The 26,880-nt window shown below is 39.0% G+C and overlaps 1 protein-coding gene across 1 annotated transcript in view; it reads right to left on the bottom strand.

Moving 5' to 3' along the window:
• LOC140244387 (sucrase-isomaltase, intestinal-like) overlaps positions 1-26,880 on the bottom strand; it is a 59,372-nt gene that overhangs the window by 1,179 nt on the left and 31,313 nt on the right. Inside the window, exons 25-42 of the mRNA XM_072324025.1 lie at positions 25,254-25,523; positions 24,341-24,478; positions 23,301-23,449; positions 20,189-20,361; positions 19,113-19,202; positions 18,630-18,742; positions 18,117-18,242; positions 17,264-17,398; positions 16,149-16,253; positions 15,318-15,431; positions 7,925-8,041; positions 7,376-7,524; positions 6,725-6,809; positions 5,980-6,036; positions 5,067-5,194; positions 4,520-4,608; positions 3,906-3,955; positions 3,378-3,551 (exon numbers count right to left, since the gene is read on the bottom strand). Coding sequence (XP_072180126.1) covers positions 3,378-3,551; positions 3,906-3,955; positions 4,520-4,608; positions 5,067-5,194; positions 5,980-6,036; positions 6,725-6,809; positions 7,376-7,524; positions 7,925-8,041; positions 15,318-15,431; positions 16,149-16,253; positions 17,264-17,398; positions 18,117-18,242; positions 18,630-18,742; positions 19,113-19,202; positions 20,189-20,361; positions 23,301-23,449; positions 24,341-24,478; positions 25,254-25,523 — 2,262 coding nt within the window. The remainder of the gene's footprint in view (positions 1-3,377; positions 3,552-3,905; positions 3,956-4,519; positions 4,609-5,066; positions 5,195-5,979; positions 6,037-6,724; positions 6,810-7,375; positions 7,525-7,924; positions 8,042-15,317; positions 15,432-16,148; positions 16,254-17,263; positions 17,399-18,116; positions 18,243-18,629; positions 18,743-19,112; positions 19,203-20,188; positions 20,362-23,300; positions 23,450-24,340; positions 24,479-25,253; positions 25,524-26,880) is intronic.

The following is a 26,880-nucleotide window of genomic DNA, read 5'->3' as shown; positions in this document are numbered from 1 at the left end:
AATGTGTATAGAGGCGTCGATGGGGGGGAGGGTGGTTTTCAAATAAAAGTGGGACAAACAAAAGCAAAAAATATAGCTACAAACGGCAGTTTTTTTTTGAGTGTAAAATTCAAAAATTTTAAAGCTCGCTCTCTCCGCTCGCTCGCATTTAAGCGCTATGCCATTCTCCTGATGTTGCTGCCAGTGATTGACAGCAGGTGCACCCGGTGCGCCCCCCTTAATTTCCAAAGCGAAAATATAGCTACAAACGACAGTTTTTAGGACTGGAAAATGTCAAAATTTTCAAGCTCACTCGCTTCGCTCGCTAGCATTTAATCAGTATGCCATTCTCCTGATGTTGCTGCCAGTAATTGCCGGCAGTTGCACCCGGTGTGCCCCCTTAATTTCCAAAGCGAAAAAATACAGCCACAAACGGCAGTCTTTGGACTGTAAAATGTCAAAATTTTCAAGCTCGCTCGCTCCGCTCGCTCGCATTTAACCGCTATGCCATTCTCCTGATGTTGCTGCCAGTAATTGCCGGCAGTTGCACTCGGTGTGCCCCCTAAATTTCCAAAGCGAAAAAGTATAGCTACAAACGGCAGTTTTTCGACTGTAAAATGTCAAATTGTCAAGCTCGCTCGCTCCGCTCGCTCGCATTTAACCGCTATGCCATTCTCCTGATGTTGCTGCCAGTGATTGACAGCAGGTGCACCCGGTGCGCCCCCCTTAATTTCCAAAGCGAAATTATAGCTACAAACGACAGTTTTTAGGACTGGAAAATGTCAAAATTTTCAAGCTCACTCGCTTCGCTCGCTAGCATTTAATCAGTATGCCATTCTCCTGATGTTGCTGCCAGTAATTGCCGGCAGTTGCGCCCGGTGTGTCCCCTTAATTTCCAAAGCGAAAAAATACAGCCACAAACGGCAGTCTTTGGACTGTAAAATGTCAAAATTTTCAAGCTCGCTCGCTCCGCTCGCTCGCATTTAACCGCTATGCCATTCTCCTGATGTTGCTGCCAGTAATTGCCGGCAGTTGCACTCGGTGTGCCCCCTAAATTTCCAGAGCGAAAAAGTATAGCTACAAACGGCAGTTTTTAGACTGTAAAATGTCAAAATTTTCAAGCTCGCTCGCTCCGCTCGCTCGCATTTAACCGCTATGCCATTCTCCTGATGTTGCTGCCAGTGATTGTGAGCAGGTGCGCCCCCCTTAATTTCCAAAGCAAAAAATATAGCTACAAACGGCAGTTTGGGGACTGTAAAATGTCAAATTTTTGAAGCTCACTCGCTTCGCTCGCTCGCATTTAATTATTATTCCATTCTCCTGCTGTTGCTGCCAGTAATTGCCAGCAGTTTTTGCCCGGTGCGCCCCCTTAATTTCCAAGGCAAAACATATAGTTACAAACGGCAGTTTCTGGACTGTCAAAACGCGAATGTCAAAATTTTGAAGCTCGCTCGCATTTAATCATTATGCCATTCTCCTGATGTTGCTGCCAGTAATTGCCAACAGTTTTTGCCCAGTGCGCCCCCTTAATTTCCAAAGCGAAAAAATACAGCCACAAACGACAGTTTTTGGGACTGGAAAATGTCAACATTTTCAAGCTCATTCGCTTCGCTCGCTCGCATTTAATCATTATGCCATTCTCCTGATGTTGTTGCCAGTAATTGCCAGCAGTTTTCGCCCGGTGCACCCCCACCCCTTAATTTCCAAAGCGAAAAAATACTAGTATAGCCACAAAGGACATGTGGGACTGTGAAATATCAAAATTTTCAAGCTCACTCGCTTCGCTCGCTCGCATTTAATCTTTATGCCATTCTGATGTTGCTGCCCTATTGCCGGCAGTTGCGCCCGGTGTGCCCCCATAATTTCCAAAGCGAAAAAATACAGCCACAAACGGCAGTCTTTGGACTGTAAAGTGTCAAAATTTTCAAGCTCGCTCGCCCCGCTCGCTCGCATTTAATTGCTATGCCATTCTCCTGATGTTGCTGCCAGTAATTGCCAGCAGTTGCGCCTGATGCGGCCCCCTTAATTTCCAAAGCGAAAAAGTATAGCTACAAACGGCAGAGTTTAGACTGTAAAATGTCAAAATTTTCATGTTCGCTCGCTCCGCTCGCTCGCATTTAATCGCTATGCCATTCTCCTGATGTCGCTGCCAGTGATTGACAGCAGTCGCGCCGGGTGTGCCCCCCTTAATTTCCAAAGCGAAGAATATAGCTACAAACGGCAGTTTTTGGACTGAAAAATGTCAAGATTTTCAACGCAAAGAGATTTCACCGTAGGAGGGGGAAACCCCCCTACCATACCCTCCCCTCGCTTGATTCGTTCCCTCACATAACCGCTCCTCCTAAGATCAAATCCTGCCTACGCCGATCATAGGCCCCATTATTTAGTAGGCTTTCACAGTGATGTCGCACAGCAAGAGCTGAAATACCACGATTTTTTCATTCAATAATATATTGTGAATATTTCATTTTCTTATTGTTTTTTTAAAGAAAAGAAAACAAAATATTCACCACATGTGAGCACCAGATCGCTGAATTTCAGGTCTGAAAATGCAAAATCTTCCTCGTGTGGGAGAGGGATACCCCCCCCCCCCCCCATACACACCCTTCCCCCGTTCGGTCGTTCCGCTCCCTCTCACAGATATATCCCCCAAAAAATGTTTTCATACTTTTAAGGTCTGATTTTCCGCCGAAAGTCGTCTGACAAGCAAAAAAAAAAAAAGCAACAAGAACAAAAAGTCTTTATGTTGTTGCTGCCACTTTTCTCCCACTTTATATTTCATGCAAAAGAGTGGGGCATCCGATCCCTGTAAAGTGTGTGTGTGGGGGGGGGGAGGGGGGCACAAAGCTTCTCCCCCCCCCCCCCCCCCCCAAAAAAAAAAAAAAAAAGGCTGCGCCGGTCCGGTTATGGGCTTGTAATCGTGGTGATGGTGACCATCCCCCCCACTCCTCAGTATGGATTTACGCCGTTGCATGATAAACATTCAAAGAAAGGGCTTACAGTTGCTCTGCCATTAATCTCTAAATAGTTCGAAGCATTACGTGTAGGCCTACTTAAAGACCCACAATGGACAGTGGTGAGGAGATGGCATTGTCGGCCATAGGATGCAATTTTCCAGGTTTTGTTTGTTTTAGTGTACATCTAGCCGCTTGCAGAATAAGCCTTTGACCTCTAATATACATAAATGCATATATATACATATATATATACATATACATATATATATATGTATATTTATTTATCAGACAATAATCTATACTAGTAGTTTATATTCTTTTTAAAATATTGTAACAAAGCTATCAATGAAGAAAAATGAGTTCGATTTTTTTTTTCTTGTGGGCTAAAGGTACACACTTCAGGGATATCACCGTATCCAAATGTATTCTAGTTCAGCTCACCTTAGTTGAGTGTTCGAATTCAACCACAGGTGCGTCGCCCTCTTCCGTCCCATGCCGTACGGTCACAGCACTGCCTTCCACATAGTTATCGGCGCCGTAAATCACGACATGCTCGAAAATAAGCTGGTTTGGGTCTTGGAAACCAGCCACCTCCAATGACATCGTCAATGTCCCCTAAACACATGTGCGAAACAAAACTCTACTGAGTTATCAAATTTATAATGCGTATAGACAATGATAGATACACCGATCAAAACGCAGATCAGTTGGCCGATGCTTGCCAAGTTTTAATAATACATTGCCCCCATTCCAAAACATGAGGATATGAGAAATAAAAAAAAAAGTTATTCAGTTATGAGTTATACTCATCCTTTGTTTTCGTTTATAAACTAAACAAACGGCTAAAATTGTCTTTTTTTTTTCTTCTAAACACGAATATTCATCATGTTAATCGATAACACAAATATCAAAATAATAGAACGGGGGATATAAAAATCGAAGAGGAATAGCTAAACTGTATAATCCTACCTGAGAAGCCGCAAACTTCAGTAGGCTGTAGGCACCTTTTTCGTATGAATCTATGGTATGAAAAGAAAAAATTGATACATTTATACAGAAGATTATTCTCGCCTGTTTGATTGTAGATAAGCTGCATCAACACTATCAGAGATTTAAGTATACGCGGTACATGGCATGTAAAGGAATTTTACACTTCATAAGAATATTCATTCCGCGATTACAGTAACAACTATATATATATAAAACAGATTGTAATTGCTCTGTTCTACTTTAATTGTAGTATATTTATGATTTGAAGAAAAACCCGATTATTATTATAAACAAGAAGTTGACCCAACACGAGATAGAGATTACAAATTGTAAGAAAGCGATGCATACAACCAAAGTTGAATGCCAACAAAAAAAGCCAAATTAGAAAAAGATATGTTTGCTTATCTATAGCACTAACAATATACAGAGATTTATGGTACCAAGTATCATTTGCTTGTAAAATAAAGCAATGTGACGTGGTCAAAAATATCGCATTACATTACATTACATTACATTACATTACATTACACTTATGTGGCTGACGAAGAAAAAAAATGGATGTTGATATATTTGGAATTGGAATAAGGAGTTACCTCTAAACTCGCCATCATCCCAAAAGAAATCTCCCATGGCTTCCATGTTGTCATCCAGAGCTACCAAAACACTGAGGGGCTTCAGACGACTATCGTCGCCATGGTTACACGAACGTATTATATCAAACAACATAGAGAATAAAGAAAAATATCGTAAGGTATAGTGGGAGCAGTGTTCCCTTATTGGATATCGTATGTGAAATATGAATCGTGCTTGTGCACTTTTATCACCAGCACACATTTTGCATAATAGTGGGAATGAATTTATGATCAAGAACCAACATGCTCTGATTTACAATAGGACACTTTCAAACATGCCAATGTATCACAGCGTATAACGTATCATTATCTTGATCTTATCATTTATACACTCGATATTTCTCATTATCTTATTACACCTATCACATGTTCAACAGTTACCCTTACATTGTTCCACGAGCTTATTATTTCGTGACATTATACTGCAACGTCCACACAATATTTTTTCAGTCTCCCATAATAGATGTCATGACTGTAAGTATTCTTAAGTCACTAACATTGCACTCACCTATAGACTGTAGTGTTGGCCGGTTCCTGGCGCGGTATGATATGACCCCCTCGAACGTGTACGTTGATTTTTTCCATTGGTGTGTATAGATAGGATAAATGGCCTCTTTCATTCCTCATCTCTTCCCCCTACAAGACAAAGAAACACAAAGACCAGCTCCTAAACTCTTCCTGATATTGAAAGCACCCCTCTGATTAGATATAGACACATTTCTTGACGTCACTACGTAAAAACAACACGCAAATCGTCGTTCTGATCAATACACCTGACAAAATCGCATCATTTCCAGTTTTCATTCTGAAACTCTTGCTTGTCAAAAATGATAATAGAATTAGACCAAACTAGCCATCTACACAAAATAGATGTAAAAGACTCAAATTAGACAAAGGAAATTGCTTGCTTTGTTTAGGCTTTTCCCAAGTATTAAGCAAATATTAAGGTTTTTTCTTTGCTTGTTTGTCGTTGTCTTTTATATTCTAAAGAAGGGCAACTCATGATTGTGACTCGAAGCCTAAATGACCACATGAATGTCCCAAACCCTAAAGCCGAGAAGAAAAAAAAATGCCAAAAAGAATGTCATCTTGATGAAAGATGTAAAAATTGGGGGTTGCTTGGAGAGTGAACCTCTGATTTCTTGACTACCTCTTGTCCTAATTTCAAATTTTTAAACAATCTTAAAATACTGAGCTTTTTACTTTTTGAAACATAATACTCCACGCAGTGTTTTGAGGTCCATTTCTCAAAGCTGATGGGATTATCTGATGGCCAGTTTGTATACCGCCTGTGGTAAGGAAGGAACAAATTTCACGTGATTAAAAGCTTAGAGCCTGGAGAATGACAAATTGCCTGAAATCACGAACTTATCTCAGCCGTTTTTTATCAGGCTTTCTTGGTGGCTTCATGTGACACTTACCGTGAAGTAGTCAAACCACCTTGCGTCGGGAAAGTAGGCGTCAATACTTGTCTCTCCCTGTGTGGAAATATCCATCCAGGAGGCGAAAATACGTAAGGAATTGAAAGATTGACCGAATTAACAAAACAAACTGAAAGGGTAATGCTCCCTCTACCAAGAGTGATGTAGGATCTAACTGCCACTTAGTTCCATACATTAAATTTTGCCATTTGCGTTCTCCGTTTTGTTTTATGTTTTTTTTTTTTACAACACTAAGCTCGGCCCTCGAGAAACTTTCTCATAATTACATATAAAAATGTGTTTTATTAGCGTAGTATATTAGCTGCATAGGACTGACAAGACATACAAATGCTGATATTCCTTTAAACCGTTCATGTGGATAGCAATACATCATTGTTGAAAAGGATAAACTAGAACTAGACAATACTAATACTGTCAAATTATATAAAAATATAGATATTTTAATTGCAAGCGTTACTTTTCTAGGTAGATCCCGAATAGTAAAAATAAATGACTGGTTTATTGCACTTACCCTCTAAAATGTATCAATCAACTAAACTCTCAAGTTTAAGAAAAGGTTTTGGCATGAGTGATCTTTCTTTTGTGGATGTATGGGAAGCAGCAGTATAATACCAACGTGTCTCTAGTTGTATCCATGAGTGTGTGTGTGTGTGTGTGTTTACTAGTTACCCAATATAAGTGCTAGGTGAAAGGCATAGCTACCAAGGCAACTTGATGTGATTACCTCTTCCAAGACAGGTGAAATCATGAGGCAGGGACCCCAAAGGAACTGGCGGTCGATGTCCAGTGCAATTTGGTCTGTGGGAAACCTGCGGAAACACAAGATTTTCTGTCAATCTTCGTCATCGTCTACGCTATAAGAAATTTGCTTTAGTTCTTCTCCTTGTTCTCATCTTACTCCTCATCAATTTGTGTGGATATGGCTAGTACTCATGTCAATTTCTATTCATTTTTCCAACATTTCTAAAAATAAACATTCGCGACAATGTGATGAACATTGAATTATAACATTCCGATTGAAACAAAAGATGATTATCGTGAATTTGATCATGATGAAATACGGAATGTTGATAAATTTACAAATCGCAAAGTAAGTGTTAATGAAGAGCATTTTGCCAAGTGCAATTACCAAGCCGAGCACTATCATCTAGGTCTTAATCGGATTTTTCTCCAAAACTGTTTTTTTTTTCTAAGCCAGACACTGACTATTTAGGTTGTTACTCCTTTTTGTCAGATTGCGAACTAGACTGAAAAAAAGGAGACAAGAGAAAGAGACAGACAGAAATAAAGAGTGTCGGTGCGTGTATTAGTGTGAGTGTGTGCGTTGGGGGGGGGGGTGGGCGGAGTGGAGAGAGGGAGAAAATTGTGTTCTTACTCATTGGCCAGTGGCCTAACGACGGTGGCGCTGTCTAGGTGGGCGTGGTAGAAAAGAGTGTAGAGGAATGGTAGCAGACGATAACGTTCTTCCAAAATATTTTTCGTCATATCGACGAATTCCTGGCCGAACACGGGTGGATGTTGAGGCTTAGAAAGAAAACGAAAAAAAAAAAAAACAGCAACTAAGAGCCAAAGGTGACTGGAAAAAGAGTTAATCTATTTAGGCCCTATACTTGAGAATTGCATCGTCTGGATCAATGATTGCTAATTAGGTGATATACATCTGTACATGTACATGGTAATATTATCATAGTACAGTCCTGTAAACGGGTGGAAGCAAGAATACTCATAATAACACGAGAAGGTAACACGCAAGCTTTTCTTTCTCTTACCCGTCAACTTATCAATGTAGGCCTATGTGTCTTATACATTAACGTTGGGACAGAAAAATACATGTACGTGTTAGTTAACATTATTAGAAAAATTTACAAACTTTCGGGAAAATCGAAATAAGAGAAAACAACAACAACAACAAGTTAAAACTCACGCCCCAACCATCTGCGTTGTGATTTCTGGCATACGGATAGAAGGCTCCAAGTTGTGTCCATCTCCAGCACATCTCGTACGTTGTGTTTCCCCAGAACCCGCAGATATCGGCACCAATCTAAGAATGGCAGCAATAGTGATTTGATATGAAACCGCGCATATCACATATTTCAATCACGGCCTAATCCATTCCTGCAATCTGTACCATTAGTTCTTGTTTTTGTTCTCTCACGGTATGTAAGCTTCAAGTGTTCTGTTTATATTCATACGATGACTTTCCCTCGATTCAGTGGCGTACCGTGGGTCAAGACATGGGGGGGGGGGGCACCTCGTGGAAAGTAATTTTGAGGGTGTGTATGCTTGTGTGTGTGTGTGTGTGTGTGGGTGGGTGTGTGTGTGCGTGTGCGCGCTGTCAGTCTGCAAACTAAATGGGGACTGCAATAGGGCCTATACATAACGGAATGCGATACATTCCATAGAACACTTATTGAGCAACATTGTAAGTTTTCATTGCAACTGATTGACAAATTGCCCTACATCGACGTAAATAAGCACTGAATTGATCAGTGTTTTAGTAGTAGCCATGATAAAAAATCATGGGCGTACATACTCGAGCAGGATTCGAACCCACGACCTCCTGATCACCGGACAGGCGTCATCTCCACCAGACCACCGAGCCCTCGCCCGACAGCAAGTGCCGGCTCCAATCCTTATAGCATGCAGCGGGCACTGCTTTGTTATTCAAATTTATGAAGTTCTTCCGTCGAGATGTTTTCATTGCAACTGATTGACAAATTGCCCTACATCGACGTAAATAAGCACTGAATTGATCAGTGTTTTAGTAGTAGCCATGATAAAAAATCATGGGCGTACATACTCGAGCAGGATTCGAACCCACGACCTCCTGATCACCGGACAGGCGTCATCTCCACCAGACCACCGAGCCCTCGCCCGACAGCAAGTGCCGGCTCCAATCCTTATAGCATGCAGCGGGCACTGCTTTGTTATTCAAATTTATGAAGTTCTTCCGTCGAGATGTTTTCATTGCAACTGATTGACAAATTGCCCTACATCGACGTAAATAAGCACTGAATTGATCAGTGTTTTAGTAGTAGCCATGATAAAAAATCATGGGCGTACATACTCGAGCAGGATTCGAACCCACGACCTCCTGATCACCGGACAGGCGTCATCTCCACCAGACCACCGAGCCCTCGCCCGACACTGATCAATTCAGTGCTTATTTACGTCGATGTAGGGCAATTTGTCAATCAGTTGCAATGAAAACATCTCGACGGAAGAACTTCATAAATTTGAATAACAAAGCAGTGCCCGCTGCATGCTATAAGGATTGGAGCCGGCACTTGCTGTCGGGCGAGGGCTCGGTGGTCTGGTGGAGATGACGCCTGTCCGGTGATCAGGAGGTCGTGGGTTCGAATCCTGCTCGAGTATGTACGCCCATGATTTTTTATCATGGCTACTACTAAAACACTGATCAATTCAGTGCTTATTTACGTCGATGTAGGGCAATTTGTCAATCAGTTGCAATGAAAACATCTCGACGGAAGAACTTCATAAATTTGAATTGTAAGTTTTCTTTACATTGATTATGGAATGACGGTTTGAAACAACAAATTACTGGCAGCAACATCTGGAGAATTGCATAACAATTGAATGCGAGCGAGCGGACCGAGCGAGCTTGAAAATTTTGACATTTTACAGTCAAAAACTGCCGTTGTAGCTATATTTTTTCGCTTTGGAATTTAAAGGACAAGTTCACCTTCATAGATATGTGGGTTGAGTGAATGCAGCAGTATTAGTAGAACACATCATTGAGAGTTTGAGGAAAATCGGACAATCCGTTCAAAGTTATGAATTTTTGAAGATTCTGCTCACTCAAGGCTGGGTGAGAAGACTACTTTAGCTTGTGATGTCACATGAGTACGACGATATAAAGAAAGAATAAAGAAAATTCAACATGCTTTCACTTTTCTCGCATAACAAAAGCACACCTGACTTCTCTCTTTCAGAAGGCAGGGGGAATAATATTACCCTTAACATATGTCAGTAACAAGTCAAAGAAATGTGCACTTTATACAAAAAGTAAAGTTTTGTGAAATTCTCTTTTTATTTTCTTTGTATGGTTGTACGCATATGACATCATACAAAAGTTGTAGACAATAGTAGTCTTCTCATCCAGCAGTGACTATGCAGATAATCTAAAAATGTATAACTTTTGAACGGATTGTCCGATTTTCCCCAAATTTTCACTGATGTGTTCTACTAATATTGCTGCATCCACTCAATCCACATGTATATGAAGGTGGACTTGTCCTTTAAGAGGGGCGCACCGGGCGCAACTGCTGGCAATTACTGGCAGTTACATCAGGAGAATGGCATAACGATTAAATGCGAGCGAGCGGAGCGAGCGAGCTTGAAAATTGTGACATTTTACGGTCCAAAAACTGCCGTTTGTAGCTATATTTGTTTCGTTTTGGAAATTAAGAGGGGGGGGGGGGGGCGCCCGGTGAGCCCCCCCCCCCCCCGAATCCGCCACTGGTAGTCAAGGGTGTCGGTTTATGTTCATGATTTGGGGAGGTATGACCAGCGAGGGGGGCGTCGAAGTGACCAAGCAGGGGAAGGATGTCCAAAACCTGCACTTTAGAGCATCACCAAATTGTTTGTGTTTTTGTGTATGTGCGTGCTTATGTACATGGAAAAGTTAGGAAATAGCCCAGGTCAAGTCTAATATTGGCAATGCAAGGCATTTTAATATAGACTAGTATGTAAAGCAATGATCTAGCTTTGATATAACGAAGCGTAAGGCACAAAGATGTACATTCTACATCAAATTGTGCAACATTGCAGCGACTCTTTTTGCCGTTCGGATGTTCTGAGTACACTGCGCACATCCTGCTTACATTCAGAATGCCAACCAGGAATCACGCTGAATCACAATCTTTTGCGAATCCGGGATTTTTGAACAACGTTTAACACTATATACCTCTTTAATTATGATTAAAAGAAATTTTAAAAAGATATCTTATTTCTGTAAGAGGGATGAAGTCTAATCTCGTCTTTTGCATTTGTAAATGTCTTTAAAGGCATATTTTACCATTTGCAGATGAAACACAAATCCAGCATTAGTGCTTCATAATAGTTCTAAAGTGTGAGTTACGGTAGAAACAACCAATGTAAAAATTTGAAACAGTATAATCGATGGTAAGTATTGTTAAATATACAAAATATGAACAATAGTTACAATAAAAATGCCTCCTGACTAAACCGTCTACAGTTATGGTTTATTGAAAAAAAATAATGATATTTCCTTATATTCTATAGGCTTTGTTGCAGAACATTTAGATGTTCGGATATTTTGTGATACAACTGACCTACACCATGTGCATCATAAGTGACATCTTGAACATTTTTTTTTAAATCACTGCCCCCAAAGGTAAACAGGACCTTCAACATTTCTCGTATCGATAAGGTAAAATGAAGGCAGCATATATTCAAATCTTAATAAATCTTTGCAATGTTGACCATGGCTTCTACTCTACAAGAGCGTCTAACTCATAGCTACGAGTCTGTTTTTGTTTGTTTTCGTGATGAAGCAGTTACACAATTACAATACGATAATGACCCCTCATTGCGCTATGCTCCTATTTCGGGACCTTCGAAAGAATACTATCAATCTTCCATAGAGCCGTATGTATGAATCTGTGCGTTCATTGTGGTATTTTCAGTTCGTTGATGCAATTGGATTCTTGTACTTACGTACGGCATTCCGAACATGTTAAACTCCAACATTCCTGCAATGAAAAAATACGAACAAGGATGGTACTAAGCCTTGGTTCGGACAAGAGGAGTCATAACAAATAGTTACACTGTGACAAACTTTTGCGCCCTTATTGTTTTAGGACGTATCATACATATTTTTGAGAGTTACCTTGTTGAATAATGTGTCGACGTACAACCGCCAAAAGCTCATTAAAGTATACGGAGGGGTAGTTTGATGAACACGTCGATACATAACTTGAGCTAAATGCTTTATCTGCTGACGTGCAAAACAAGGTACGTTGTATAATAGTGCATATGGGATTGAAAGGAAGCAATATTTTAAATATAATAATCCATGGTGTAAAAAGACAATAATGCTTCCCTTTGCGCATGATCCAATTATCTTTTTCTTATTGTCGTAAGCATTCTTCTTCTTTTTCTTCTTCTACTTCTTATCGGTATTATTAATGTGATTATTAAGTGCTGCAAGCCCATTTTGTGTGCACCTCTTTTCTTAGGCCCTGTAACAAATATATAAGATTATCTGAATATATATCTGTCTGACTATCTAATAGAAAATACACGATTGCATTGGATTTTCATCTCCTTAGAGTCCTTACCCACAATGCTCCACCATAAGTGTTCCCAGATACTTTGGTTGTCTCCCAGCCAATGTTGAGCGTACTTTCCGGTACCAGGAAAGGTGGAACGGCTGAACACTAGACTACGCTTATAAGGAAAGATGCTCTTCAGTGATCTGCGACGGGCGAGATGGAGTTGACAAAAGAGAGGGGAAAAGATCGTTGCGCCTTTTAACATTTTACAGGATGGGTTACAAGCATTTTACATGAAAAGTTATCAATATGTCATTACAGCCTACCCTGCATGCTGATTATAATGTATCATATCAGCCACACTGGCAAAAACAAAACAAAAACAAAAACAAAAACGTAAGGGGATCCAGTTCTGGGCGACTTCCCCACAAAAGGCATTATATACAGAGAGATCACAATATCGTCAGTTGACCAGGTATAGACACAAAGCATCCCAAATGGGCAGATTGCAAGTCGTGTTGATTTCTTCTCCAAGACACTACAGTGGCTTTATCATTGGGTGGTGCATGGTCGCCTGCATCTTGAGAAAGGAAAAATGAGATTGTTCGTCGTCAGAATGACTTTATTTTGCAATGTGACATCTTATACTATTTACTTAAAAAAGGACAAGCTTGCAATGAAAACAACAACAACAAGCTGACTTACTCGTGGGTGACTTGGCTCATAGAATGCCCATAGAGACTGTGGAGATTGTAATGATCCCCCGTGTAGTGATGGGAGTCCATGCAAATGGTCTTCGTAAAGATCTGATTCTCCTCGATAATCAATTCTGAAAGAGACAATTCAGTGTTTGGTAACTGTCGTAATAAAATATCACACAAACACAAACACACGCACACGCACACACAGAAACACAATAATCCTGTAATTATTGAAAGCAAGTAGATTGTAATTACAAATAAAAGAAAGAAAATGATACGGAATCATCTCTGATGTTACAGGCGAGATGTTAGTCCTGAGACGCAGAACAGAATTACATTATCAAATACAAAGAAAATATTTTTCTCTCTTAAGATACTCATCTTTTAAATAGGGATAGCCTACCCACAGTAATCGATAGGCTAGTTGTGTGCCTTTTCATTTCATTCATCCCTGCATTACCAATGAATATCAATTTGATTGATTTGATTTGATTTGTGCATTCTTTTTTCATACAAGAATATAACACAAAATCAATTGAAGAAATGTATTGAGTTATATTTGAATCTAAACACGTGCTATATAAACAATGGAAATGCTGGGATATAGGCAAATGGCTTAAATGTACATAGTTGTTTTTCTTATAATACAAAGCAGGCGTCATTTCCTTGCATATAAATATATACATACCTGCCGTTCAAGAGATAAATAAAGCAAGTCCAAGTGTAATAAACATGCAAACAACTATTATCATAATGCAAATTCTTGATAATCGTATTAGAAATACACAATATGCAATACGACAAAATAAATGGATAATCCAGCCACCACTCTCCTAGTGGGAAACTATGCGGGTTTCATGAAATAGACATCGTTTTAGTACAGCATCTAGTCTAATGATGACTACATCGAACAAATAAGGAACCCATGATCTGAGTAATCTTCACCATACAGCAAAGACGTCTAACCGCATACTGTTAAAACTGTTCAATGATATTAAAGATATTTTGGAAGTTTGTTTGTTTGAAAAGATTTTATTTTCTGCATTTCATATTTTCTTTCAGAATACAAAAATAACAAAGGCACGTTCAATTACACAAATACATTTCTGAAAATTATTGACATATTACATAGTAAGTCATATTTTGTATATAAAGACAAATGAAACGTTAAATAACATACAAAATGTTTATATGGCCAATAATGACTTGATTCACAGTACAATAATATATACATATGATGCAGAGGGCCGCCGTTATAAGCCGTGCTTGAACAGACGGACAGCCAGAGTTAAATTACCATTTTTTATTGTAGTACTTGAACACTAATACGGATGGGCCATGTTAAAGTACGTGTAAATCCAGTTTTATACAATTACTTGGTAAACAGGAGTGGTGCCTGTGAGTGCGTGTGCAGGTGATGAAGTTAAAGGTAGGCTCTCTTTTCAATACGACCAGAAGAAAACTTACTTGGTATATACGGTGGGTAATTCCATCTGTTGATATCACATCCATCAACCGACCCGCGTAGAAAGTTTGAAGGTTCGTTCATATCCTGTCATATTTCATAAAGATGATTTTTAAAAATGGGCATACAGGTAAACTACTCTATTTAAATTTGGCAACTTAACCGCGACTAGTGATAAATGCAGATTGCAGTTTGGTTGTCTTTACATAAAACAGGGAAGGGAAACAAGGAAAGCCAAATGGTGACAAAATGTCTTCCTTAGATTCTTTCGCTTTTGTTTCATGTTCCATTAAAAAAATACAAGATAAAGAGCTCAGTTCAGTCCAATTAATCTATTCCAAAACTTTTATAATACAAAAGTTGAAAGAAAAAAAAACCCAATTATCATAAAGGGCAAAAATATAGAACGTAAGTGCATAAAAGATGTACGAAGTATACAATGATGCATTCAAAGACACACATGGAAATGTTGCCATGTGTAATTATGTAATGGTTGATATTTTTTCCCAACAAAATAGTGTAAAAGTACAAATCGCTAATTTTTTCATGTTATTGTTGAATATAATTGCATTTTTACTTGTAAAAGAATAGAATTGAAACTTGTCACAATGGTTGTCACAAGCAAAGTTGCCTGTCAATATTACCGCCCGACATGCCTAATGAAAATATAGTAATGAAAAGTTATTATATGGATTTAGAGGGGAAAAGAAGAAAATGGTCAAATATTAAAAAAAAAAAATTGTCCCATTACCGTAGAATGGTATTGTGATGAAACTTATCAGCATATACTACATTTCATGTCTTTCCATCTATGTAGTGGGTCTACATAGCACCATGATTGTGTCTAGTAAAATGTTTTTTACAAAATTGAGTTAAGTAACTATGAATACTTACAATCCAGAGAGCGTCGAATTCTATTTCTTTATGGAAGTCTTGTGTAAGATTTGTCCAGTAGTCAGCGGCATAGGGGTTGAAGAAGTCTGGATATACACTATCTCCCGGCCACACCTTTTCAAACAGTCAATACAGAGAGAAGTTTCTTATCACTCGTAGATAGATTTTTCTTCAAATTCATGAAAAATCTAGATTTCATTAAATTCTACATTTTTCTATTATTATTTCTTTAATTTGATATCTGTTGTTTGTATCATTATCCTATTAGTCAATTCATACGACTACACAAAGAATATGTTTTAAACATAATTTTCAGGACTATAATTGTTACTGCGATTTAAGCAGCTTCTTTAGTAAGTTGTATTTGTGTTCGAAGCAGATGCTGCGATTTAGTTGCGTTGCCTATAAAGGGACAAAACCATTTCATGGGGATGGATCACAAGGTCTATATAAAATCTGGTGTTATTATATTTATTACTTTGTGTCATTTTTCTTTTTCAATTTCAAATGTTTGCACTCTTGCAATTGATGTTTGTATAAAGTATACTGTATGTGTATAAGTGTCTGTTGAAGTCGATTTGTGTGTGTGTGTGTGTGTGTGTGTGTGTGTGTGTGTGTGTGTGTGTGTGCGTGTGTATGTGCATGTGTGTTCTGAGCTTTTTTAAGTGCTTGGTGCAACTTTTACAAATAGATTAGTGAATGGTGAAACGCAAGTTCTTGGGATATCTGCATAGTAGTTAAGCGCATTTACTGCTGAAAGATCTTAGTTTGTTTCTTTCGACTGTGTTCGAATTCCGATTAAGTTGCCAAGGCCGGATGAGCGTTACTTACATTGCCTACAATAGGCATTGAGCGGTTTGGCGCCAAAACATACACGTTAGGGTCCAGTCCGCGGTCGTAGGCGTGGTATCCAGGCTCTTTCTTGATGATGTGATCCTTTAAACATTAAATGACAAACAAAGGTTGCGGCTAGTGCATTATACTGTTCTGAAGACCACTACTCCAATCATCTCCTTGAAAACGACATAAAGAATGACAATATTGTAATAGAAGTGAAAACGACAGAGAACAACACTACTATACACCATGCACTGACAGAATACTGGGCATTTTATTAATAGAATACTGTATACGCTATAATTTTCGCGTACATAAATTTTCGCGAATTGCCGCTGTCACACATTTTCGCGAGTGGTTAAATTCGCGATTGGGGGACCAGAGAAAATATTAAGTGGCAAAGAAAGTGTGAATTTTCAACTTACTAGCAAATAAGAATGATAATAGTTATACACTGCATGAAAAAGACTTGTCAAACTCTGCGAACTAGTAAGTTAGAATTCAACATTTTTGAAGTGGTTAAGTCCATCAGATTTCTGACGACTGATCCCCTAGATTTCTGACGAGTGGTCCCCTTGCGATAATGGATTGGCTCTCTGCAGTATTCGTAAGTAGACGTGGACGTGCGTAAACAAGCTTAGCCAGTATGGTCTGTTCGGTAAGCCGTGACATGGTATACTAGTACTGAAATGTTCGTATCATCAAGGCAAGGGATTCATTTTGGAAGGTAATATTTTCGCGTGTTGTTAATTTCGCGAATAGCTCCCGACTCGCGAAATTCGCGAAAATAAAACCCCCGCGAAATATATAGCGTATAGTAGAGGAAATACCTCATAGGGCCTATCCTAAAAATCGAAGCAAAGTCATCACTCAATAATTCAAGCTATGCATATACTATTCAGAGAGTTCAAAATATGTCGATAGTTTGTTGCAACACACATCACTCTTTTGCAAATCCGACTTGTACAGAGATAAAGACAAAGAGTCGATTGACGGATAGATCGATATAAGAATAAAAAGTAAAGCAAATGCGTATGCGTGCATGTGTGTGTGTATGTATACTTATAAATAACATATTCATATGATTATTTTGTATGTGGTCATCTTACCAGGATGATGATGTATCTCTGGCCGTGATCATGGACTTGTTGGACAAACTCGGGAAGACCAGCATACGCTCCATTTCTGTCGTAGGTGAAATCCTTTTGTTTATCCATGTAATCAATGTCTCCGTATTGCACGTCCTGAAACGGTGTAAGGTAAAAGTGTTTTCATTGATTTTTTTTTCTTTTTTTTTCTGCTTCACTTAAACCTCTCAAAATTGATGTTATGTTTTTATTTAAATGAAATATAATAAAATTGACATTCGAAATCGTAAGCATGCAAACTTTCCCCATACACCGTTTCTTTATCAGCCAACGCCTGTTTATTTACATTTCACTACTCTCCCGTTCAAATTGTGTGTTGTGTTGTAAAAATTCTTAACTGGGAATGGAAGATATACTCCACCACCTGCAACTCTTCCATGTGTTATTTCCAATATAAACTTTTCTAGATTTTTAACCTCCCCCCCAAAAAAACAAACAAACAAACAAACAAACAAACTGTATTTACTACAATCTAAACTGCCCTAGAGGCCACCTGCCTACAGCAGCCACCTACCGTGTACAGCCCCTTACCCCGTTAAAGACGGTTTGATTTTCCTACAACACGCATTTCCCATAGACATCTGCCCGAGTATACTAGGGACTCGTCCTCAACGGAAAAAAAAAGACCCTGTATATAGCAGCCAACTGTCTATAACGGCCATCTTTTTAATCTCCCTTGGATGGCCGCTGTAGACAGGTTTGACTGTATTTGCATCAGGATTACACAAGCACCAAAATAAAGTTATGCCTTTTGAAACACAAGCTTTTGGATTAGAAGGTTAAAGTCAATTGATAAAAACCAGGGATGACGTACGTATGGTATCTGTGCCTCAATCATATCGGACCAGACTTGTTTGACGCGGTTCAAAGTGGTGTAGTTCCACCTGCACAGCTGGAAGCCTAGAGACCAGTAAGGTACCATCACTGGGCGACCAATGATCTAATGGTGCAATGGAGAATAGGGAATGATCAGTCACACGCGTATCAGAGACATAGCAAATTATTTGCTTATATTCTTAAAGGTCCAGAGTGGTGAAGTTCCACCTGCACAGTTAGGAACCTAAAGACTCGTAAGGCAACATCACTGAACCAATGATCAAGTAATGGTCTATGTATTGGAAAAGGGCGTGGTCAATAACGTAAGTATGAAAAAAACATGTATATTTCCATTAATTTACTTGGTATCTTTACTGTTCCTGAGAGTGGTTTGTTTATCTCAAAGTCCGTTAGTAGCTGAGTCAATCTTTCGTTCAGTAAAGCTATTTCAAAGATACACACAGAATAACTTCAGTTACAGGGTCTCTCATTGCCTGAACCAAAGACTTACCTCGCCATATTGACTTATCACGTTCTCCGGGGTAGGGCCAAGGAAGACGTGAAAATCGAGGACGCCCCCAATGGTTCTGTATGTCAAGGCAGGGGTGGGTTGTAAGACGACCTCTAGAAGGTAAATGTGATGAGGAATATTTTATGAGCTTGTTGACAGGACTATACAGAAATCAATTTCAGTACTTTCAGAAATCACAGAGAGGACGGCGATTTGGATCAGTCGGTAGCACGTCTGCATCCATACAGATCTGGCAGGACCCGGGTTCGATTCCCGAGTCAAACTGAGCAAGGTTGTGTGTAGCCATACCGTCCCTCCCCCCTCCCCCCCCCAAAAAAAAAAGGAGGCAACAACACTCTGTCCCTTAGATATAAAATAGGATGTACAATGGGGGTCGCATGTGTGGATATACAGCAACAACAGCTATTTAAAAATTCAATTTTGTTGTTTTGTACGAAAAGAGTAAAATAATCATGAGCTCACCCATCGCGTTCGAGTTGACGAAGAAGACGCCATGTGAGTTTCCGTCATTCTCGATCACCATATGGAAAGGATGGGCGCCGTAGAGGTTGTCTGGACCCTGTCAGAGGTAGGATGGTAGGTAGCGGAAAGAAAAAAAGAGGGAGAGCGACTGTGGTAGTACATGTATCAGTTACAGTTCGTTATTCCGAAGGTTCATTAATCCGAAAATGAAATAAGGTCCCTTATTTCGAACGCTCGTTAATCCGAAAATGAATCAAGCCTCGTTATTCCTGAGGTTCGTTTAACCGTAAATGAAATAAGGCCTGTGAGTAATCCAGAAATGAATAATGTTTTAAATTCCGAAGATGGCATAAACTTCATTCAGCGACAAACTAGTGTGTTGTAATCAAAACAAGAAAAATGGCTGGATATTATGCAGTGAAAGTTAAATAAAAAAAAAAAAACGCACACCCATAGAACGCACATAGACATGCCTATAAACACACAGGATAAACATACTTATTGTACTAGAATGATAATCTGTAATTGTGTTATTGATGGACAAAAGAAGTATTTGTTTCTTTCATATTATGTCACACTTACCTCTCTTCTATCATCATCAGAATGAGCCATGCATGACGAAAAAGAATAATAACAATAATGATAATAATCAGCATTTTTACCGCGCTTAATACATAGTTTCTAACCGCCTTACGCGTATCATAATTATATCAAAACGTAATCTTACATATCATTCAACGTAACTACAACTACAATACTATAAGATGATAATAAGCCACTCACAGGTAGAAAAAAAAATTGCACACGCTTGTACCGATCATTTCCTTTGAAAGGATCTTGTGTGCTCTCCTGGTCGTGATAAATCAGCCCCTTCCCACCTCAAAACTGCTCGACAGATACCATCCCCCATTGGCTCCGCCACTGATTGTTATTCGGAATAAGGAACCTTATTTCATTTCGGATGTCAACAAACCTTATTTCGGATTAACGAACCTTCGGAATAACGACATTTACGTAACCGTTGATATTTCAAACAGAGAAATTTTACAAAAAGTAATCACGATCATGACGATGACTTACATAAACGCCGATATCCCTGGTAAAGATACCCCACGTCTTCCAGTTGAGATCGTGCCGGAAGCGTCGGTGATTGTGCTCTCCAAAGCCGTACAGGTTGGACGAGGGGAGACGGGTAGAGATTTGAAGGAACTGATCCTCGTAGATTAAGACTCCAACGGAGGTATCAAATCTGATAATTGTCAAAAGATCACAATACAAGTTGTGTCAAAAGATCCCCTCTTTCAGCCATGCGTATAGCCATATCTTATCTCAAATACGATACCGGTTTGAGCGTTAATCAAGCTCCCCAGTTAGCATGATTGTCCCTCTTGTATGTACTCCCCGTGTTCCTCGAAAATTGACGAAACATTTATACTTCAAATCTGACTTAAAAACTTACCTCTTTTGAAAGACGCGTGACTGTTTCGTTGCTACTGATATGTGTATTCTAAATGATGGTATCTTCTCTGTGGATACAATCTTTCTTATAACTTTCTCCTAGAATGTGTCAATTCTGACGTTAAGAATTATAATTGTCGCTTTATTGTTCCTAATATCACTGTATCATCTTGCTTTCATTGTTAGTAACATGAATTTCATGACGCTATTTTTGATAGGCCATAGCATTATCATAATTTTTTTTTCATTTTTACAAAAGCATTTCAGCACACGTATCTTCTTGCTTTTATTATCATTGTCATAATTTATGTTGTTATTACCACGAGTTGAAGAATCATCTTTCTCATCTTAACTGACTCTAAGCTCATAAAATGAGGACTTTTCTGAGCAACAAAAAAAGGGGAGGAAATAACAAGAAAAACAGATTCCAATCAGTTGAAATGAAAATGAGCAGCTTCATTTTATACAAAACTCTCCATGCAGTATCCGCTAGAGGAGCTGTTGTAGCTCAGTAGATATGATATGACCAATCACGATGTCCTTGATCCTATAGTAGTATCCTGGCTGAAGCGGTTGTGTCCCTACATAGGAAAGGCACCTTATCCTCATTGCCTTCATTCCGAAGGGACTTAGACCCGTTGGATTCCTGGTTGCTTCCCTATAAGCAGCCAATGCTTCCTTACCAGTCATAATGTTAACCAAAAGTAAATAACTTCAGATCTATTGTAGACATGCATAATCTCAAGCCTGGGTGGGCCCGTCATCTTTTTGTTGTTACTCAACTCGACCGCCCTTTCCAATATTCCGGAGACCAAGAAGAAGAAGAAGAAGAAGAAGAAGAAGAAGAAGAAGAAAACACGCAGTTGATAGTCAAAAGATTATCAGTACTGTCCCCAGTGTTGAGTGTTCAACATTAAAGAAGCTTAAAATGTCAGCCATCATAACTTATATGGTGAAAAGTTACAGGAAGCCTCCTTCCCTTGAACACTTATCTGGAAACCGGCAAGAGACGATCACCAACAAACAGACCTCCCCATGCACGTAACCACCAGTCTGCTACTCGTGTTGTGACATGCATGAGAATACGTGACCCTGAGCAATAATGACTCTCACGAAACGAGTAACACTACATAGTCACCCATTTACTTCAGTACAGCCAGAAAAGACTGTTACATAATATACACTGTCGGCAGCCCAGCAACCTACCAACTGTCTTGATTATATTTGCGTTTCAAAGTGATTAAATGCATTCAAACTTTCCGTAGATTGTACCCGAAGATGCAATTAAATGTTTACGAGTCTGAGTTCTGTTTTCTAGCTCTGATAACATTTTAACAGTGTCTTTTTAAATTGGTTTTGCTGCATTTGATCTGATCGCTGATTGAGACAATCTATGACAAAGTCACGATTTGATTTTGAACACAACCGTTCACTTATTTGGTTTTCCTCCTTAGTTTTTTAGGCAAATTTGTAATGGGGCGGAGAGAGTCAAAATAGATAAACATGGGATAGATCATGTAATTGCATACTGTGTGTTTGAAATAAGTGAAGAAAAAACAAAACAATCAAACCATGATTTCATGATGAAATTGAAAGCACCTGTTTGATTTTGAGCACTTTTATTTTCGTTTCTGTAATATTACCAGACCTGTTTTGATTTCAAACCAGAGATTGCTTTTACTCATCTTTGTCACGATACCACTATTTGCATTTTTTATTTTTGGAACGAAGCAATCATTTCTTGATTCTTTTTTAGAGTACCGACCTTTGAATGTGAGGCGTTTCCTTTGCACGCTCTACAATTACATAGCCATAAAATTCCTATTTACGACTTATCTTCCATAATTTGTTATCGATTTACCAATAATTTTGTTTGCTCTAGTTATTCGGACAGTGGCAAACAATCTTGTTTCATGGGTGCTTCACCACTTAAGTGCAACACCAATCGCAGTAGCAGCATATGATGCTAATCTATAGGCGGAGGAATAAATCTCTCGAAGGATTCAGGTCGCTGTCATATGAAATCGGGAACAACCACTATCTGGTCCTTGTTTTACAACGATAAGGCAGAGTAATTCAGCCATAAACGGTCCCACTTCATTACTAGAATGTAAACTAGAGGTGAACAACCCCAACAAAATTCAACAGAAACAATCCATGGTAACTACGCTCTATTTTTGGTGCATTGGATAAAACTTTGCTCCAACAGTCCTTGCTTTGTTGAAAGTCACACTATATATACGTGTATGCAATGTGTGTTCATTTTCAGTCTGGATCGTCAAGTACCACTAGTTTGATGAAGTGCCTGGGAAAATATATTGCCTTGATATTTCATGTTGATCGAAAAAAAAGAAGTTTCTTTGTGGCATAAATTTCCAAGCAAAATCGGGAACGATTATCAGATTCTCTGTTTTAAAGGGTAGTCATATACGTTTCGTCAGACAATTTATATTATTTATACACTAACTTAGTCTATTCGACGTTGGAGTATGATGATCAAATATGCTCTTTCACAATCAAGTTGAAGAAGTAAAGAAAGAATGAAAAAAAAAGGATATATAACAAACTCCGTCTATTTACATTTCTAACCTCTTAAACAGACGAATCTTAAAAGGAAGAGCATTATATTCCGAATATCAATTTAATCGAAGATATCATGGAAACTTTTCCACGTGATTGGTAGTGTTATTGTTTTTCTGATATAAATGATTACCAAAAAGAATGACTTACATGACTTCTCTGGTGCTGACCCTTATAATCTGGAGGCTGAACGGTTCCCGGATGTAAGATATTTCATACTCTGTGACGTCAGGCTTTTCAGCGGGCTCTTCGACTTCAATAGTGGGAACCTCGTATCGATCATTGTCGTTATCGGTCAACTTTAAGAAGAAGATAATCTTATGACTCAATTCATTTCTATTCAATTTGATTCAACATAATTGATTCATGTGCCTAGTAATAACACGAAACTCAGCCCCTATTGACAATAGGCACATGCTATGATGATGCATTTACACTATACTTACACAGACAGTTCAACTTCAGCGATTCTGTAAAGCTATAGTATATGCGTATCAACCATTTGTATTATAAACGACAGCATGCAAATGCTAGTAGATAATAATGTCGCCTTCAAAATCACTCGTTACATTTCATTTTTCTTTGAAACCTGAAATAAAGGGAAAAAATACATCATATGCTTACCCTTTGCACCAGATCTCATGGGTAGCTGTAATAAGTTAAAAATCGTCCCACTTTTAGAGGGAAGCGATTTTAGGTGCTGATTCACAATCGAAAACATGATTTCAATAATTCAAATTTGTTTGAATTTGCATGTGTGCGCAAGCCTTGTGAAAAGTCATTAATACCACCATCTCATCACAGTTTGATTCGTGTTATTGCGAAAGAGAAACATGTTTGTTTCAAAAGAATTGTGAAACTTTTAAATTAGTGTTTATATGCTATGCATTTCATAACTGATTAAGTCAAAACATGCAGGCTCTGTGTTATTTGTGTGATTTGACTTTTATACTTTCATTAAAGTCCACTATAACTGTGACCGTATATGCATACGTACATTCTATCATTATTTAGCTACTTAGTTACATAATATCATTTACTTATTTATCATTTCTTTTCTCATTTATACGTCAGGTCAAATAGATTACAGTATGTGTGTGTGTGGGTGGGTGGGTGTTTATGTATGTGTATCCGTGTACCGTAACTATTTCTATACCCTCATTGAAACATATGGCATGACTCGGGAATACCTTAAATCGGAGTCGCTTAGGTGTGTGCATTTCAACTTGGAGTTCGAGTGTCTGCACGGCTCCAGCGAAGCGCACTGGCGTGTCCAGCCGTTGAAGTAGTACTTTCCAGCCCAGACGGGTTCCTTCGGGATCCCCGACCTGTCGTGATAAGGGGCAGAAATTAAAGGTTTAGTACTTGTATATGCATATCAATTTTTGTTGCTACTAGAAGAAATACAACTCTATGGATAGAGAATGAGAGAGGGGCAGAAAATTAGATGTGAAAGGATGTAAACACGTAATAGGAGGAAAAGGTGGAGAAATATCGAAAGAATAAAATATATATACAAGGTATATATATATATATATACATATATGTATATATGGAGAAAAACCATATGAATGGTCTAACGAACAAAAATGTCTATTGCGAATGAAGATTGACAAGAGGGTGGAACGTAGGACACTTTATGTTGAGCTGGCAACTTACCCTATGAAATCAACACAACATGAGACATGAACAACAATGACGAAATGTGGAAGTTTGGTTTGATTTTTCCTCTGTGGAACTCACCCTCATGTTATACATTTATCGAATAAAAGTGTGCGAATTGAACAGTTTCTTAAGCAAAACGTTGTGACGGGAGTTATCACACATTTTCCTCCTTGGCATCTAGAAAATTATGTTTAGAGTCTTAACTTCATACATGCAGTATCTTTGCATTCTTGTAGCAGTTTCGGAATATTGTTAAACATGTCCAAATACACAAAATGCAAGCGTATCTCGTTTTATGTTGTTTTGTTAGTTTATGTGGTTGTTTTCTGCGGCTGCCGATGTGTAAATAAGCTTGTCAAAACATATGAGAAAAAAAAAATTTAGTTTTCTTTGAGAAAAAAAAATGCTAGAGGAATAATAAGGCCTAATAACACACACCATTCTGTAGCCGGGAACATCCCGCTCCTTCGGGAAGTAGCACCAGGGTGCCCCTTGCTCGTCCGTTTCTTCCCAGTAGCATCCCCGGGCCAGACAGCTCTCCTCAGAGGCTCCTTCTTCGGGATAACAATTGAATCGGAAAGTGGGCTCTGGGATAGGCTCGAATGGAATCACCACGACATCATCGCCGGGATCGTAGTAGAGACTAGCCAGGCCGATTCCCAGTCCGATCCCGATCAGGACCACGACGGTGATAAACGTGACGAGTATCTTCACACCAAGTTCCATGTCTCACTATAAGTCTTTGTTGAGTGACAGACGGACGGACTTCTGCACCTCCACTCAGCCGCAGCGAATATCCTTTGACTGATGTTACAGCAAAAATTGATAATTTCAATGATTTATAGAGCTTTACTTTGTATCCGGTGACACGCAGTCAGGTTCAGAACAATGAGGAAATTTTATCAAAATAACACCTCGTTGTCAGGCATGGAGTCGTCATACGAAACTGATAGCTATAATGTTTCGACGCACTCCTATTTGTGAGTTCTGTTGAGATGATGATGTATTTCTTGCAGCAATCTTCACTATTCGTTCTTTTACGGGAAGTAGTCCAGGTCACACCGATCGCGCATGACCGAAGTACTTTTCAGTAAAGGAGAGGCGTGTATGGCAGTCACATGACAGCGCTGACCAATGAGCGTAGGAGATGTTTGTTAACAGTTAGGTAACAATGATGTGGCAGCACTTATATCGTGTATGTGTTTACAGTTTTGTATCTGATGTAACACAATTATGATGCACTTTGGTTGATTTCATTACGCAGAGAAATGTTTTATGATACGTGTATTTGAATCATCGTTCAATCGCTGAATGGTGCCATGAACATTATATAGATGGTAACTGGCGGGGGAGAGAACATACCGAATGTTCCCCCCCCCCCCCCCAGGGTTTGAAATGCTACTGAGGGAGGTTATATAGTCCCCCGAGACGAAGTCATTACGTGAAAATGTTTTCCCATGGAAAAACATTACATAACTGTTCGCCCCTGGGCGAACATAATGAATGTGCCTCCATCACGTGACTGTGTTTAGCCAATCACTAACCGGTATTTGACTATTAATATACTTGTTTGTTACACTGATCAGTGAAGTATACATAACACATTACCTGCTAGGATATACCTTGTACAACCATAAGTAATATTTGCTGATATCAATAATATTGTAGGGTTTTTTTTTTCTTGCTGAAGGGGGAGGGGCAAATAACGATTGTATGGATGTTCCTGAAATAGCTGTCAACACAAAGCGCTGCCAATATGTGTTTTAGTGTAGTAGATTGTGCTTTGCTGTCGCTTATCTGCATGCTCGTGTATAATAGGCTCTCCCTGACATCATAGACCTGTTGCATAAAACGTTGACTCGAGAAAAACCCTGGTAAATTGTAAGTGAGTATGATGCTGCCATTGGCATGTAGGCCCGGTGGAACATTTTTCAAAGTATGGGGGTCCACTAGCCACGAATGGGAACAGAGACGTATATCCATTTTGACGATCTTTTAGAGGGACGTGGGTAGCAGGGTTGTATTTTTTTTAGGGGGCAAGTTTACGCCCTATGTTAAATGTAAC

The sequence above is a fragment of the Diadema setosum genome, chromosome 21 (assembly GCF_964275005.1).
Source record: "Diadema setosum chromosome 21, eeDiaSeto1, whole genome shotgun sequence".
Lineage (NCBI taxonomy): Eukaryota > Metazoa > Echinodermata > Echinoidea > Diadematoida > Diadematidae > Diadema > Diadema setosum.
Note: the sequence above shows the minus strand (reverse complement) of the source record. Positions and strands in the feature narration are given on the sequence as shown.